The 17,685-nt window shown below is 32.8% G+C and overlaps 2 protein-coding genes across 2 annotated transcripts; both read right to left on the bottom strand.

The window, feature by feature from the left end:
• Positions 1–10,133: 10,133 nt before the first annotated feature.
• On the bottom strand, positions 10,134–11,018 carry LOC131651125 (uncharacterized). Its single transcript, XM_058920793.1, has one exon. It carries the CDS (start codon positions 11,016–11,018, stop codon positions 10,134–10,136), a length of 885 nt encoding a protein of 294 aa, XP_058776776.1.
• Positions 11,019–14,233: 3,215 nt separating this feature from the next.
• Positions 14,234–15,932, bottom strand: LOC131648013 (uncharacterized). Its single transcript, XM_058917812.1, has 2 exons — positions 15,079–15,932; positions 14,234–14,952 (listed from the first exon to the last, which is right to left on the bottom strand). Exons 1-2 carry the CDS (start codon positions 15,677–15,679, stop codon positions 14,540–14,542), a joined length of 1,014 nt encoding a protein of 337 aa, XP_058773795.1. The 5' UTR covers positions 15,680–15,932; the 3' UTR covers positions 14,234–14,539.
• Positions 15,933–17,685: the final 1,753 nt, after the last annotated feature.

Here is a 17,685-nt window from a genome sequence, read left to right as displayed (position 1 = left end):
GAATGATCTCAAGATTATGTTAGGATTAAAAGTTTGCTACTAGGTCATTTGTTTGTTTACGAAGGAACTACCGTCTTGTGATGCAAATCTGGGGTCTACCATATCATGGTAGTTGAAAAAAATATTGAGGTTTGTGAATATAAAGTTGGATCCGCATCATAACTGAATAGACCGTGGCTCTAATCCATTATGACCTAAAAAAATAAGAAATATTTTGTTGAATCAGAATCAGAATCAATTATAAAAGCTTTCTTAATCAGTTATTGGACAAGTTTACGCCATAATCAATTAGAGGACAAACTTTTGTTTCATAATCAATTAACTAAACTTTATAATCGATTAAATTTCAATTTCAAAAGGCTTGAAAAAGAATTTTAAATGTAAGAGTGATATATTTTATTACTTTGAGAGCATACACTTAATTTTACATGAGATCTTATGAAAATATAAAGTTCTTAGGAGTGATAGGGGCGGTGAATACTTTTCTACTGAATTTGATGTGTTTTGGGAAGAACATGGCATAATACATGAATGTTTGGCACCTCGCACACCGCAACAAAATGGCATGGCCGAAAGAAATAACCGAATATATCAAGAGATGATGAATGCCACGTTGATGCATTTCGAACTACCTTTCAATTTATGGGGTGAGGCCCTACTATCCGTTTGCCACATAATCATTATAATTCCTTTAAAGAAAACCGGTATTTCTCCATATGAAGCATGGAAAGGCAGAGCGCCAAATATCAGTTACTTTAAAGTGTGGAAGTGCGTGGCTTACTACAAAAACATGTATCCTAAGAGAACCAAGTTGGGTCCTCGAGGGATAAGATGTGCCTTTGTTGGATATGCACAAAATAGTAAGGTATATAGACTGTTAAATTTAGAGTCTAATGTAATTGTAGAATCCCGAGATGTGGAATTCTTTGAAAATCTTATCACCAAGGATAAAGAATCGGAGTCGGCCGCGAATAAAGAATCTTGTGAAGAAGAATCTTCTCGGATTGTTGAAATACAACCTGAAGGCACTCCTCGAATCATTGAATCACAAGCCGAGCCTATAATAAGCAAGAGAGTCCGGAAAATAAGGAATCTAGGACTAAATGAAATCGATCCTCAATTTATCTCATTTCATATGGTTGAAGGAAATTGTAAGAATTTTGTTCAAAGTATTCCAGTCATTCTCCAAGTAGGGGATGATCCTAAAACATACAAGGAAGCAATAACTTCAAGGGACTCTTCCTTTTGGAAGAACGCTATCCAAGATGAAATGGATTCAATCGTGTCAAACCACACTTGGAAACTTGTTGACTTACCAAATGGATCATGGCCCATTGGATGCAAGTGGGTGTTTAAAAGAAAATACCATAGTGATGGTACTTTAAACACTTATAAGGCCAGACTAGTGGCAAAAAGATTTAGACAAAAGGAAGGCATAAATTACTTTGACACATATGCACCGGTAGCAAGGACAACCATAATTAGATTGTTGTTTGCCTTTGCTTCATTGAATGACCTTATAGTTCATCAGATGGATGTCAAAACAACCTTCCTAAATGGAGATCTCGATGAGGAAATATACATGGAACAACCAGAAGGCTACATGCTTCCTGGAAACGAACAAAAGGTGTGTAAGCTTATCAAATCCTTATATGGCTTAAAACAAGCACCAAAACAATAGCATCAAAAGTTTGATTCTGTGATATTCTCTTATGGATTTATTCCTAATTCTTGTGACAAGTGTTTATACACAAAGGTGTGCAAAACACTGTAATATTCCTTTGTCTCTATATCGATGACATGCTGATAATTAGTAATGATTTGAATGGAATTTTAGAAACAAAGAGGTTTCTAACATCCACTTTCAAGATGAAAGATCTTGGACTTGTTGACACAATTCTAGGGATCAATGTTAAAAGAAATAGTGGGGGTTATGAACTTAGTCAAACACACTATATTGAGAAAATGATTAATAAGTTCAAACACCTACAATTTAAGGAAGTAACCACTCCTTTTGATCATGTTGTCAAACTTCAAAAGAACAACGGAAGAGCAGTGGCTCAATTGGAATATGCAAGTGCAATAGGGTCTCTCATGTACTTAATGCAATGTATCAGATCCGATATATCATTTGCAGTTAGTAAAATGAGTAGATTTACTAGTAATCCAAGTACTGAACATTGGAAGGCAATCACGAGGATTTTTGGCTATCTATTGAAAACCAAAGATCTTGGCCTTCACTATGGTAGGTTCCCTGCCATACTAGAAGGATATACCGATGCGAGTTGGATATCTAATGTTGGAGATCATAAATCTACAACTGGGTGGATATTTACACTAGCTGGAGGAGCAATTTCTTCGAAGAGCAAGAAACAAATATGCATTACGCTTTCGACCATGGAATCAGAGTTCGTGGCTCTCGCTTCCGCTGGTCAAGAAGCAGAATGGTTAAGGGATCTTCTATTGGAAACTCCATTGGATAAGGACAATGTCTCAAAGGAATAAAGGTATAATGGTTGATACACTGTGATAGTCAAGCCACTTTAGCAAGAGCGTTCAACGAAGTGTATAATGGAAAGTCTAGGCGTATTGGACTTAGACATTCATTCGTGAGAAAATTGATTAAGGATGGAATCATTTCACCCACCTATATACGAACAAGCTATAATTTGGCAGATCCATTTACTAAGCCACTGGCCAGAGACTTAGTAAAAACAACCTCGAGAGGGATGGGTTGAAACTCCTTAAATAAGAGTTCCGACAGCGGCATCAACCCAATCTTATGTTAACAGAACATTAACTTCAAGATTCAATGGGTAACAACAAGTCGTTGAATTGAATGTAAGTAAGACACTTGGGTAACAATGTTGATTATTTTCAATAAAGGGTTGAGGTTTTCGAAACCTCTTAATGTAGTTCATAAACGAAGAAACGTATCTCATGGAAAAGGATACAACATGAACTTCACCTATGTGAATTTCGAGATGATGCCGTCTCAAAGTAAGAGTTGGAGTTTGTCTCATGAAAAATTCATGAAACAGGATAGCATATGGCCATAAATAAGTGCTAAGCGAGATATGTAGAGGAAGAACCTTTAAAGAGTGTGTGTGTAAGGTAACACCTGTCTAATCATATGGATTAATGGTTTAAAAGCATTGCTACCTAATATTTCGATTAAACTTTGTGTTATCCTCACTAAGGTTAAGTTTTAGGGTTAAATAGTGTTCACCCCCCTGCCAAATAAGCGAGATTCGGTTTTCCCCCTTATTAAAAAAAAATTTAGCCTTGGCCCCTTAGAAAACAAGATTCTGTTTCCAGGAACCCCCTATCACCTGTTTGGCTGACTGGGCTTTTGGAATCTTGCTGACGGAGCGCCATTATCCTTGTTTGGCTGCTGCATTTGGAAAGCTTGAAAAATAGCATATTAATAGAAAGCTTGAAAAATAGCATATTAATAGTTGCAAAACCTGGGATTCGATCCCAGGTCACTTATGATACAATGCTCCAATCTTACCACTAGGCCATGCTTGTTAAGTTGATTTTAATTGCCAAATAGTTGTATATAATTGCTGCAAGCTTAACATTTAAAAAAAATACATTTATATACATTCAGTTTTTTTAACTATTTTGTATATAAATGTAAAACGTTTTAGTACATTTATTGCTGCAAGCTTGAAAAATACATTTATACATTTATTGCTGCAAGCTTGAAAATTTTTTTAATTAACAATTTTTTATAACGTTTTAGTTTTTTATGATACATTCAGTTTTTTAACTAACTTTTCTAAATCTAAAACTTTTATATAATTATAAAAAATACATTTATATATTTATAACGTTAATTAAAAAACGTTTATATAATTATAAAAAAAATATTTATATAATTAAAACATTTATTAAAATTATTAAATAATACATTTATATAATTATAAAAAAACTGAATAAAACATATAAATAATAATTATTAAAAACGTTTATATAAATTAAATAAACTTTAATAATATAAATATAAAAAAAAGCTATACATATAATAATTTTTTAATAATTATATAAATTTATTATTTAGTAATTAATATAAACATTTTCTTAAATAATTTTAATAAACGATTTTAATTTTTTTTTAAAAAACGTTATATAATTATATAAATATAAAAGTTTATTATAAACTTTTTTTTTAATAATTTATATAAACTTTTTTTTAATATAAACGTTATATAAATTTATATTTTAATGATTTATATAAACTTTTTTTTAATAATTGTAATAAACCTTTTTTAATTTACGTTGAATAATTTTAACGTTTTTTTTAAATTTATTTAAATTTTTTTTAAAAAAGCTGTACATATTTATTAAAAAAACGTTTATTAAAAAAATTAAAAACGTTAATTATAAACTTTATTAAAAAAACATTTTAATTAACATTTATATATATTATATTATATAATTATAAGAAAAAACTTAAAATATTTAATTTACGTTTTTTTATAATTATTTAACATACAGTTTTTTTAAGTATATATGTACACCTTTAAATTATACAATTAAACTTAGCTTTAAATATAGTTTAATAGGAGCAATGTTATTTCAATTAAAACGAATTGGCTTAGTGGTTTGGGGGTTGGTTTATGTCCATGTGCTCATGGGTTCAATTCTCATGGGAGACAATTTTTTTAGAGTTATTAAGCATAATATCCAAATGCAGCAGCCACGTCAGCAGCCAAACAAGGATAATGGCGCTTCGTCAGCAAGATTCCAAAAGCCCAGTCAGCCAAACAGGTGATAGGGGGTTCTGGAAACAGAATCTTGTTTTCTAAGGGGCCAAGGCTAAATTTTTTTTTAATAAGGGGGAAAACCGAATCTCGCTTATTTGGCAGGGGGGTGAACACTATTTAACCCTAAGTTTTAAATCTAAAGGTACCTAACTGTATTAACATTCTTTATATCTTTATTTCTGGAATGAGTTTTAATCATTATTAGAACAAGTGGGGGATTGTTGGAAATTATAAAATAATAATTACCATAATATGTTCCAATGTGACAAAAAATGGGAATAGATTTTTGGTTGTTGCATAAAATTTATTTATTTTGAATTCAAATTTACAACACTTCATGAAGGGGTGCCTTGTGTCATTATAGATGTACCATTGCAATATATGGTGAAAAGGTGTTGTTTCATCAAGAGTTGCAAACTTATGAAATAACACATGCATAACCTATAAATACACATTTATGAATCCAAAATGAAACACTAAAATTATAAATTCTCTTCATTATTCCAGACACTCTTCCTTGCATTCGAGTTCTTCACCGGTCTTGTGCAGACTCGAGTAAGGCTGACATTATCCTAGGTATTCTTGCTTTCCAAACTCTAAGACAATTAATAGAGTGCTAGAAATACTTTTAAGTAAAGTGACTCCATTCACGATTCATCCTGGAACTTTTTGATCTTTTCGATATTTCTAACAATCTTAAAAGTATTTATTCTTCAATGGCTTCCGACGCTGCAGTTTCAAGCATAAAAAAATTCATGGAGAGAATGCAAAGAACCTTTCCATTCACATTCAAAAAATTCTGAAATCTAGTTTCATGATGAAAAAAACTGAAGAGAGAAGAGGAAGAAGATGATTTGGGTGGAAAAAGAGAGGGGGGAGGAGGAAGAAGACTCCTTTTCTTTTCTTTTATTGTTTTCCAGTTATTTAAAGGGGGTTTCAAACCCCCACAATCTGTCTCATTTTTTGTAGTGTTGACTTTCAGTGACGTGGCGTGCCACATGGCATGCCACGTCAGCTCCCGTTAGATCAAATTGACGGCAGAGACTAAAATTGGGGACGAAAAATTTTATGAGCATCATTGTTTCAAGGAAAATTTTAAAAATATTAAAAGAGAAAGTATTGATTGTAAGACAGAAGGAAAATTGGGGACCACAAACATATTTAACCCTTAATAATATGTAGTGAAAAAAATAAAAGTAAAAAAGAAAACATCTATTGTAAGATGAAGAAGTAATTTAATATTAATGTATAGATGAAAGTATTGATTAATGTATAAGCAATCAATTTAAAAACCAAACTTTTTAATAAAAACATAACTAATTAGTATTGATTAATGTATAAGCAATCAATTTAAAAATCAAATTTTTAATAAAAATACGACTAATATTATAAACTAAATGAAACTATATAGAGATCAAAAGATAGGAAGAGAAGAGAACAAGCAACATAGTATTATATTCTTCTCAAGGGTGAATTTTACATTGTAATATGAGTCTTATTTATAGGACCCAAGGGAGGTAGAAAATTATGTACATTAAAGTGGATTAGGAAGATGAAGAATAAGAAGAGGGATGGACATCCACTAGTATAAATGTTTATAACACTCCCCCTTGGATGTCCATTGAGGATATGCCTCGTTAAGACGAAAAAATCTAGTGAAGGAAAAAGAGTACAATATCCTTTCATTTCTCCCCCTCAATTGAACAGTCATTTCTTCGATGAAGACCAATCTTATGTACTAGTTGATTAAAAATTCTGCTTGGTTATGACTTTGTGAAAAGGTCTGCAAGGTTATCACATGAACAGATTTGTTGGATGCTTATATCACCATTCTTTTGGAGATCATGAGTAAAGAAGAACTTTGGAGAAATGTGTTTTGTCCGGTCTCCTTTAATGTAACCATCTTTCAACTGAGCGATGCATGCGGTATTATCTTCATATATGATCGTTGCATTTAATTTTTCAAAAGATAAACCACAAGTATTTTGGATGTGCTGAATTAAGGATCTCAACCAAACGCATTCTCGACATGCCTCATGTAATGCTAAAAGTTTTGCATGATTAGATGATGTTGCTGCTATGGTTTGTTTCACCGATCTCCATGAAATAGGTGTACCTCCACATGTAAACAAATAACCAGTTTGTGATCTACCATTATGAGGATCTGACAAGTAACCTGCATCTGCATAACCTGTTAATTCGAATTGGGATACTTTTGTATAAAACAAACCCATGTCTATTGTACCTCTAAGGTAACGAAGTATATGTTTGACTCCGTTCCAATGTCTTCGTGTAGGTGAAGAACTGTATCTTGCTAATAGATTTACAGCAAATGATATATCAGGACGTGTATAATTAGCAAGGTACATTAGTGCTCAAATTGCACTAAGATATGGTACTTCAGGACCAAGCAATTCTTCATCCTTTTCTCGAGGTCTGAAAGGATCTTTCTCTACATCTAATGATCTAACAACCATTGGAGTAGACAACGGATGACTTTTGTCCATATAGAAGCGTTTTAACACCTTTTATATATAGCCTTCTTGATGTACAAATATTCCTTTGTCCAAATGTTCAATTTGCAAACCTAGACATAATTTTGTCTTTCCTAGGTCCTTCATCTCAAACTCTTTCTTTAAACAACTCATAGCTTTTGGGAGCTCTTCAGGAGTTCCAATAATATTTATGTCATCCACATAGACAACTATTATTGTGAATTCCTTTCCTGATCTTTTTATAAAAATACAAGGACAAATGGAGTTATTTGTGTATCCTTCTCTAAGCAAATATTCACTGAGGCGATTATACCACATTCGTCCAGACTGTTTCAGCCCATAGAGAGACTTGTTCAATCTTATGGAGTAGCTTTCTCGAGATTCGGAGTTGTGTGCATCTAGTACATTCAACCCTTCAGGGAGTTTCATGTAAATTTCACTATCAAGTGAACCATACAGATAAGCTGTTACAACATCCATCATGTGCAAATTAAGCCCATCATGTGCTACTAGACTTATTAGATATCGAAAAGTGCTTGCATCTATTACAGGTGAATATGTCTCATCAAAATCAATTTCAGGTCTTTGGGAAAATCCTTGAGCGACAAGTCGAGCTTTGTATCTCACAATTTCACCTTTTTCATTTCGTTTTCGTATGAAAACCCATCTCTATCCAACTGGCTTCACACCTTCAGGTGTTCGGACTACAGGTCCAAAAACTTGTCTTTTGTAGAGTGAGTTTAATTCTGCTTCAATTGCATCCTTCCATTTTGGCCAGTCCTCACTTTGTCTACAAATTTTGATAGACGTTGGTTCCTCATCCTCTTTGCCATTTATCTCATTTAGCGCTATATTGTATGTAAAAACATCATCAATGTCGACTTCGTTTCGGTTCCATTGTATTCCATTTTGGACATAATTTATCGAGATCTCTTTATTTTTATGAGTTTCAGGTACCTAATCAATCTCTTCTAGAGATGAAATGTCTATTATGTCTGACGATTCTTTTAGATTTTCTATATCCTCACTTGGGCCATCTTTATTCTTAGCTCCCTTTCTTGTTCGAGGATTTTTATCTTTAGAACCGATTGGTCTACCACGCTTCAGGCGTGGTTGAGACTCATTAGATTGTCCAACAGGGATATCAATTTTTATTGGAGCATTTGCAGCTGGTATATATGATTTAGTCACACCTTTTGGATCAGTGAACGCATTTGGCAATTGATTTGCTAAGTTTTGCAGGTGAATTATCTTTTGAACTTCTAGTTCACATTGTTTTGTTCAAGGATCAAGATGAGACAATGATAATTCATTCCAACTGATATCTTTTTCCAGCTTCTTATTCTCTCCCCCTAATGTTGGAAAATTTGTTTCATCAAAATGACAATCAGCAAAACGAGCAGTGAATAAATCTCCCGTTGTTGGTTCAAGGTACTTTATAATAGACGGAGATTCATATCCAACATATATTCCCATCCTCCTTTGAGGACCCATCTTATTGCGATGTGGTAGAGAAATTGGAACATACACCGCACATCCAAAAATTCTTAGATGGGAAATATTAGGTTCTTTACCAAAAACTAATTGTAAAGGGGAAGAGGTGTGGTAACTCGTTGGCCTGATGCGAATTAATGTTGCAGCATGCAAAATTGCATGTCCCCAAGCAGAAACTGGGAGCTTCAATCTCGTAATCAGTGGTCTTGCAATTAATTTTATTCGTTTAATAAATGATTCTGCAAGTCCATTTTGTGTATGAACATGTGCTACTGGGTGTTCAATGTCAATCCCAATAGACATACAATACTCATTAAATGCTTGAGATGAAAATTCTGCAGCATTATCAAGACGAATTTTCTTGACAGGATAATCGGGGAAATGAGCTCTTATTCGAATCCATTGAGCTAGCAATCTCGCAAACGCCTGGTTACGAGTTGACAACAAACAAACATGTGACCATCTAGTTGATGCATCAATTAAAACCATAAAATATCTAAATGGTCCACATGATGGGTGTATTGGCCCACAAAAATCACCATGTATACGCTCTAAAAAACTGATAGATTCATTTCCAATTTTTGTTGGTGATGGCCGAATTATCAACTTCCCCTGTGAGCAAGAGCTGCATGAGAACTTATTCGATTGAATAATTTCCCTACTCATTAATTGATGACCGCATGAATTTTCAATTATTTTTCGCATCATTATATAACCGGGATGGCCCAACCGGTCATGTCAAATTAGAAATTTATCATTATTTGTAAACTTCTGGTTTACAGTTGCATGTGCTTCAATTGTACTAATATAAGTGTAGTACAGGCCAGAGGATAAAGCCAATAGCTCTTCCATTACACATTTTGTGTCTGAATTGTGTTTTGTAATACACAGATGTTCAATCCCTCCATCATCTCCTGTTTCAATATGGTATCCATTTAGGCGGATATCTTTGAAACTTAATAAATTTCTATGTGACTTGGGGGAATATAATGCATTATCAATGTGCAATATTGTTCCACCACGTAACAACATATGGGCTCTTCCGGAGCCTTCAATTATTTTTGAGGTGCCAGAAATAGTACTGACATCAGTTTTTTGATTCACTAAATTAGAGAAATATCTTTTATGCTTGAGAATTGTGTGGGTTGTTGCACTGTCAGCAAGGCACATATCTTCATTACTGGAGCTAGTGTCCATATTCATTCTAAAAACAATAATAATTTTTTTAACAATATGTTATAAGCGCACATTAAAATACAAATTATTTAAATAGTAAATTATGTAAATAAACGAGTAGAAAACACACTTTATTACTATTAGAAAATAAAATTCAAAACATCCATAAAACTTAAAAAGAAAATTTCCATAAATTTTATTTCTTGACACTTCCATCTCCAATAAGGTGATCAATTTTTCCATCTGGATCAGCAAAGAAGTCACCAATATCTAAATGGGTAATATCCATATTACCGTAATCTGGATCATCATCTTCATTAGCAAAGTGAGTCTCGATCCTTTCCTTTTTATTTTTCAGTGATTTTTGATAAAGATCAACAAGGTGTTTCGGAGTACGACAAGTGCGACTCCAATGACCTTTTCCTCCACAACGATAGCAAATATTTTCATTTGTTTTGCTACTCTGACCCTCTTTTTCATTCTTTTCAACATTTTTCCACTTAGGGTGGAAATATGTGTTTTTATGATTCCCATTGCGACCATGATCAAAACTAAGACCATGAGCATAATTACGACCACGACCACGTGCGTATGCACGACCGTGACCCTGATTTTTTCTATAGTGGTCGTGCCTTGCCACATTCACTTCTAGGAATGGAGTTGTACCAGTGGGACGGGCCTCGTGATTTTTCATCAATAGTTCATTATTTTGCTCAGCCACAAGAAGACAAGATATTAGATCAGAATATTTAATAAACCCCTTTTCTCGATACTGCTGCTGCAGGAGCACATTGGATGCATGAAAAGTGGAAAATGTTTTTTCTAGCATATCTTCATCAGTTACTTTTTCTCCACATAATAATAACTTAGAAGTTATTCTAAACATTGCAGAATTATAATCACTTACACTTTTAAAATCCTGCAAACGTAAATGCATCCATTCATATTGAGCTTTTGGTAGGATAACCGTTTTTTGATGATCATATCTATCTTTCAAATTTTTCCATAAGACATGTGGGTCAGTTACGGTAAGATACTCATTTTTAAGATCCTCGTGAAGGTGACGACGAAGGAATATCATGGCTTTTGCCTTTTGTTGATCATATGATTTATTTCCTTCTTTAATAGTGTCACCGTGACCTTCTGCGCTTAAATGAATTTGGGCGTCTATGGCCCATGTCAAATAGTTCTTTCCCGAAATACAAGAGCCCCAAAATCCAATTTTGTAAGATTTGACATACTTAGTAGTTCTATCATAAAAATAAAAGAAATAAAAATATTATAATGACATAATTATCATAAAGACAATATTAAATATTAATATTTAAAATAATACTTTTGTAAATTCTAATATTTAGAAATAACACAATAGTAAACTAGATTGTCACATTAGTCTTAAAATTATCTGTTTTTTTTTTTTTTATAAAAAAATATCAATTTAGTGACAAAATACATCTTACATATACAATAAAATAAAATAAATAAATAAAGCATTATGAGTTCTTCATGAACTATACAATGTTATTTCGCTATCCTTCAGGGATGTTTTGCTTTTGTTACAAACAATGATCTAAAAATTATAACCATCCTTCTGGGATGCGTTAAAATTAAAACCATCCTTCTGGGATGCAAAAAGTTATTTCTTCTTTCTCTAATTCAATTCCACCGAGTAAACAAAAATAATTCTTTCATACTTTAAGCCAAATCCACCTTTTAATCCTTTGACACAATTAAATTTATTTGTGCACTATCCATCAAAATTGGAATCATTGTAAAGCCACATGTGTTATCCACAACCTCAACAACATCAACCCATCTTACTTAAAGTTGAGTTGCTACCTGAGTTTTTTTTTTTTTTTTTTTTTTATAATATTCTTAAACATACATCAATTCTATGACTAATAAAATTACAATAAAATTACATAATCTTAACCATAAAGTTACAATAAAATCATTGAACAATAAAATTACAAAATTTTAAATGTCCTAATATGATTATATTTACTGAATATCATAAATAAATAAAAACAATGATCTCCTCCAAATCATACCTGAGAGCGTCGTGCTGATAACGTATTATAAACTAAATGAAACTATATAGAGATCAAAAGATAGGAAGAGAAGAGAACAAGCAACATAGTATTATATTCTTCTCAAGGGTGAACTTTACATTGTAATATGAGTCTTATTTATAGGACCCAAGGGAGGTAGAAAATTATGTACATTAAAGTGGAATAGGAAGATGAGGAATAAGAAGAGGGATGAACATCCATTAGTATAAATGTTTATAACAACTAATTAGTATTGGTGGACTTGTCAATTGACATACCCCACTCTACTTGTGAGATTTATTTGTTTAGAGTTGGGTGTTAAATAATACCATTATTTATTTTTATTCAAATACATAATAATATCATAGTATTAATGAATGTTAGGTTTACAAAGTAGTACTTCCTCCGTATCACAATAGGTATCCTCTTTTTAATTTTTATTTGTCTCAAATTTTTTGTCCTTTTATAATATCAATGTGATATTTATTATTTATTTCCACTGACTTGCCCTTATTTATTGTATTTTAATTCATGTATCTAATCCACTATCTATTATTAGTAATGTTATTTTAGTAAATGATACTCCCTCTGTCTCACAATAGGTGTCCTCTTTGAGATTTTCATATTTTTTAAGAAAATGATTAATTATGTTAATTTCAATGATAAAATGAATATCATTTACTGAAATAACCTTATTAATAATAGGTAGTGGAGTACTTAAATGTATTAAAATACAATAAATAAGGGTAAGTTAGTGGAAAGAAATAATAAATATCACATTAGTATTCTAAATGGATAAATAATTTGAGACAAATAAAAATAGGAAAGAGGACACCTATTGTGAGACGGAGGGAGTATTCATTTTATCATTAAAATCGACACAATTAATTATTATCTTAAGAAGCGTGAAAATTGCAAAGAGGACACCTATTGTGAGACGGAGGGAGTAATATTCAAATACATAATTAATATTATTATTAGTATATTAATTAATGTTAGGTATACAAAGTATTAAATTTGAATCAACGGTTTAGGTTTGGGACGTGACGTTGAGACTGGGCACGTGCGATAAGTAATAAAGAAAGCAAAGGGAAATCAGAGGAGTTAGAGCAGGGAACTATGGGCGTCCCTGCCTGAAAAACAAAGAGTAGAATTACGCGAAGGACCTCTAGCAACTCTACTACCGCCTTTCCTACCAAAAAGCGAACCCAACCGAAGAAAATAATATAAGGCCTGTCTGGAAAGGGCTGTAAAGAATCAAATTCCTTCTCCCCTTTCTTCCCCTGTTCCGGAGATCGATAGAGCCATCTCGAAGTTTTAAAAACTGAATTGACCCGGCCGGTTGAACCGGTTCAACCTTGTACAGTTGTCTAATTCGGTTCAGTTCGGACCTATAAACAATTAGGTCTATAAAATTGGGATACAATTGCTTCAAGCGCAAAAAATCAAAATAATTGTGAAATTGAAACCGGTTTTGGTGAACCAGATGGTTCAAAAAATCAAAGATAATTTTTTTATGTTTTACTTCATTTTATTTCTTTGTTTAAATCTAAAAAATTAACTATAGCAAACATTTAAAATTGTATAGATGAGAAATAAAAAATAAAATTGAAAGACAAAAGACAATGAAAATGTAATAAAAAGAGAAGAAATAATGTAATGTTTGTGGACACGGGATAACTGATGTTGGTCGTTAAAGAGATGTGAAAAATTATACTCATGAATAACTTATGACTTTGAGTTAAGCAATTAAGACAAATATATACATATTGGTGCTTAACTAATTTATTAGTGTCGTATTTATTTGAGAATTTTATTTTACAAATTATAATATAAATTAATTTTATTAAAATATTTAATAATTCTTTTTAGTTTAAATTTAATATACGGTTCAACCTCGGTACCGATTGAACCATAATACGCATATTTTAACGGTTTTTTTTTCAGTTCGATTTTAAAAACATTGTTTACAATCCAAAGAAAAGTAGTAAAATTTTATAATTTTTATTCTTTTCTGTAAAATCGAAAAAATAATCTTCTCAGTGACTCAGAAATATCCGTCAATTAATAAAAATACATACTCCAAGTAGGGAGGAGCATTCACGGGATTTCCAGCATGGAAAAAAAAGTGACCGTTGCAGTCACCTAACACTAAATCCTGACATCAATCACATACATTTGTTTTTCAAACAGTAAAATAATGAATATTTTTTTTAGCAACAAGAAATTAATTCTAACACCAAAGTACTATTCCCTCGTCATTTATTTTGATTTCAAACAAAGCACTCTATAAACATAATAAAGAACAAAAAAATCTTGAAGAAAACTGAATAATATCCCAAAACATAACAAAACCTTATATATGTTTTCTTTTCTTTTCCTAAGAAAACCAATTCAACATTAAAAAAACCATAGTTCACTGTTCAGTCACTATCTCGATTGAACATCACCAAAAATAAAGGAACCGTTGGATTATATCTGCCACGTCAGCAAATTCCACCATTAAATTTACATTTTCCCAAAATATGACCGTTGGATTCCATCTCCCACGTCAGCAAGTTCTCCCATCCACCATTTCCCGATACTGCCTCAGCGATTCCTGCCGCTGCAACCTCATCTCCGCGTTAAACTTGTTGATGAACGCTTCAACTCGCCGATTCAACTCGTCCTGACTCAGCGACGATTCCTTCCTCATCTTCCCTCCGGATCCGGGAGAAACACTCTTCTCCCTTCCACCAAACGTCTCCGATTTCTTCATCACGGGAACACCGCCGCCTCCTCCTACTCCGCCGTTCAAATCAGCTAACGGCACACCGCTACGGCGCGGTTGTGATTCGAACGTGTCCGACTTTTTCAGATGCCTATTTAACGGCATCGCTCTCCCTTCCGTTATCGTCTTCCATGTATTCTCCAACGTGTCTTGCTTCTTCGTCTTTGTCACTCTCAACGCATTCAGCTTTCCTCCTATAATAATAAAACAAATCCAGTATTCTAAAAACTTAATTTAATATTATAATTTAAAATTTTCAAAAATCAAAAACAGAAAACGGTTACAAAACAAACCAGAGAGAAACGGTTATGTGAAAGTACCTTCGGGACTTGATCTAACGGCTTTCCTGAACCTTGAAGAAACCGGAGGTTTCTCGTTCTCATCGTGAAACGCAAACTCAGACGAGTTCTTCTTCAAGCTCGGAACGAGAACAGAGTCATCAGCGGCTTCGATAACCGTCGTTTTCGCCGGAGTATTTTCGTCGAGGATGTAAACAGAAGAAACGTTAGATTCGTTACCTACCGCAACTGTTTCATCAGTTTTCACTTCGTAAGTGGATCCTTCTGAAACGAAGGCATTATAGTTAGTTAGCGGTGTGATTTCTGAGATCTCGACTGGTACAGGCGCAGGGATCTGGACGGGAGAAGGTGTTCCGTCAAAGTTGGCAGCGAAAGGAAGAGGCTCCGGCAAGGAGTGGTGGTTATGATTATGGAATTTAGAGGTAAGAACGATGGTGAGGATGATGAGGTTGATGAGGAGATAGAGATAAGGCGGTGTGAAGCATGTGAGGATAAAGGACCAGATGGTTGGAGCTTCGTTGAGGATGAAGTGTGAAACAATTGGTACCGTAAGCTTCAACGCCACCGCCATTGATAAAACTCCAGATGATATTAGAGCCACTTTGAGTGTTGGAAATTTCATTTTTGTTGATGTTTTTTTTGCAATAACTGGGACCTAACTTATCCCAGTGCTACTAGTTCTAGGAGATTTGAGAAAGAAGAGGAGAAGGGTATTTATAAGGGAAGTGATAAGAAATGCTGACCGTTTGATGAAACGTGTAAAGGAAAAATTAGAAGAAAGTGTTAAAAAAATTTATGAAGTAGTGGTAGAGTGGTAGTAGTACAAAAATAAAGTCTCTTTTTATTGTTACAGTACTTGTGGTGTTGTTTGCTTAGCTTTTGAGCTAAGTTTTGTTAAATAGAAAATAAAATCTAATGAGACGTGACAATAAAAGACACTAGTGCCACATCAAATGCAGCAAAATCAAATCAACACCCACATCATCATGTTTTCTATTAATAGCACTATAGTACAATACTAAAGGGATTAGTGTTGATTAATTTATTATGTTAACCTCTTATTTAATTAATAGGAAGAGGCTAACGGCTATTGAATATGACCGTTGAAGAACCCGGAGCGGTAGTAAAGCAAAATTGGATACTGAAAATTTCATGGCAGCTCTTGTGGGCCTGGTTTTCGATATGGCCCACTAATAAGCCCACTGAACACCGACCATTTGAATGGGAAGCATTTTGACCCGTGTGAAAGAACCCTCTTTTGGTCTATTCATTCATTACACTTAAAAGAAGAAAATGAAGCTCCTTTCATTTGGATGTTAGCCACAAAAATTATCATACTTTTTTAAAAGTTAATTTAAAACACGTAATGTTAATGTCGACGAAACGACATTCCTAGTTCAATTGCTTGCTTTGAAAAAATATATGCTGGGTGAGTGATAAGTGATATGTAGGAGGGATAGCGTATAATGAATGGTTAATATCATTTTTCTCCCAATCGCCTACCATAGACAAATTACCTATGGTCCACTGAATTCGCTGTTTCACTAACCAAAACAAGACATTAATCATCTTCAACGAATGCGACGTATGTATACTTTCATTTATGTGGTTGTGTTTCATTTGAGAGTTGTTTTAGACTGTCAAGCAAATACCAACCTCTAGACCAAATGGTTAGAAAATTTTGAGTTTTGCTTATTATATATTTAATGCAATAAAAGAACTCACAGAGTTCTAACCACCATGACCGTAGGTTTAGATGATGGTTGTAAAGTTTATCTCTTATATGTTTTTTATAATGGAAATTTATCTCTTAGATTGCACCAAAGTCAGACATCCTTATCGTATTGATTTGGTAAATTGAAAATGTGAAGGATGATGGTATCAACAAATTAATGCAAAGCCTATGGGGTTGAAACAACAATTCATGCAAGAAGATAGCACTGGTTTTGCGCTTAGCTGTTCTACCCTTAACAAATTTTTAGGTTTAAGGAATGTTATTTTAAACAAATGGCATAAAAAAATGTCATTTTTAAATAATAAAAAATATTGTCATTATCTTGCCTCAAGAGTCAAGACACGTCCGTGAGATAGTTAACAAATTAAAAATAGTTAAAACTTTAAATAATAAAACTTATGGTATCTCTGTAAAATAAATAGGATTGTTGATTATTTATATAATCATTATTAAAGTGCTTATATTAATCAAAGATGAGTTTGAGACTCTTTGAAAAAAAATACAAAACAGAGGAAGTTGTTGAAAAAAAAAAATACTTACATACAATTTTTTAGGTGTAGTTTGTATTATTTCTAATAAAATATAACAAGTGTATAATTTCTTTTTATGTAATTTTTTACTATTTTTACTCCTTAAATGATATTAACGTACACTTGTTATATTTTCATTGGCAAATAGAATAAATCACACCAAAAGAATTGTAGATAAGTTTTCTCCGATGAAAAATATATACCCTGTTACTTCAAATATCACACGGTGATGAAAATTTTGGGGAGATCTAATTCCACAAAATCTAGAAGATAACTAATGAAATCATCACCGAAGGTACCACTTTAGATGAAATTTTTCAAGTAGTTGTTATAATTGACAAATTACTCTCCTCTTAGAAGAAT

This window comes from Vicia villosa, linkage group LG2 (assembly GCF_029867415.1).
Source record: "Vicia villosa cultivar HV-30 ecotype Madison, WI linkage group LG2, Vvil1.0, whole genome shotgun sequence".
In the NCBI taxonomy this organism is placed as follows: Eukaryota; Viridiplantae; Streptophyta; class Magnoliopsida; order Fabales; family Fabaceae; genus Vicia; species Vicia villosa.
This window is presented reverse-complemented; position numbering and strand designations above follow the sequence as displayed.

Excerpts from the sequence above, each read along its gene's own strand:
- LOC131651125 (XM_058920793.1), bottom strand. The coding sequence starts at position 11,018 with ATGATATTCCTTCGTCGTCACCTTCACGAGGATCTTAAAAATGAGTAT.
- LOC131648013 (XM_058917812.1), bottom strand. The coding sequence starts at position 15,679 with ATGAAATTTCCAACACTCAAAGTGGCTCTAATATCATCTGGAGTTTTA. Across the intron at positions 14,953-15,078 it reads CGTTAGATCAAGTCCCGAAG|GAGGAAAGCTGAATGCGTTG; the intron begins GTACTTTCACAT and ends TTATTATTATAG.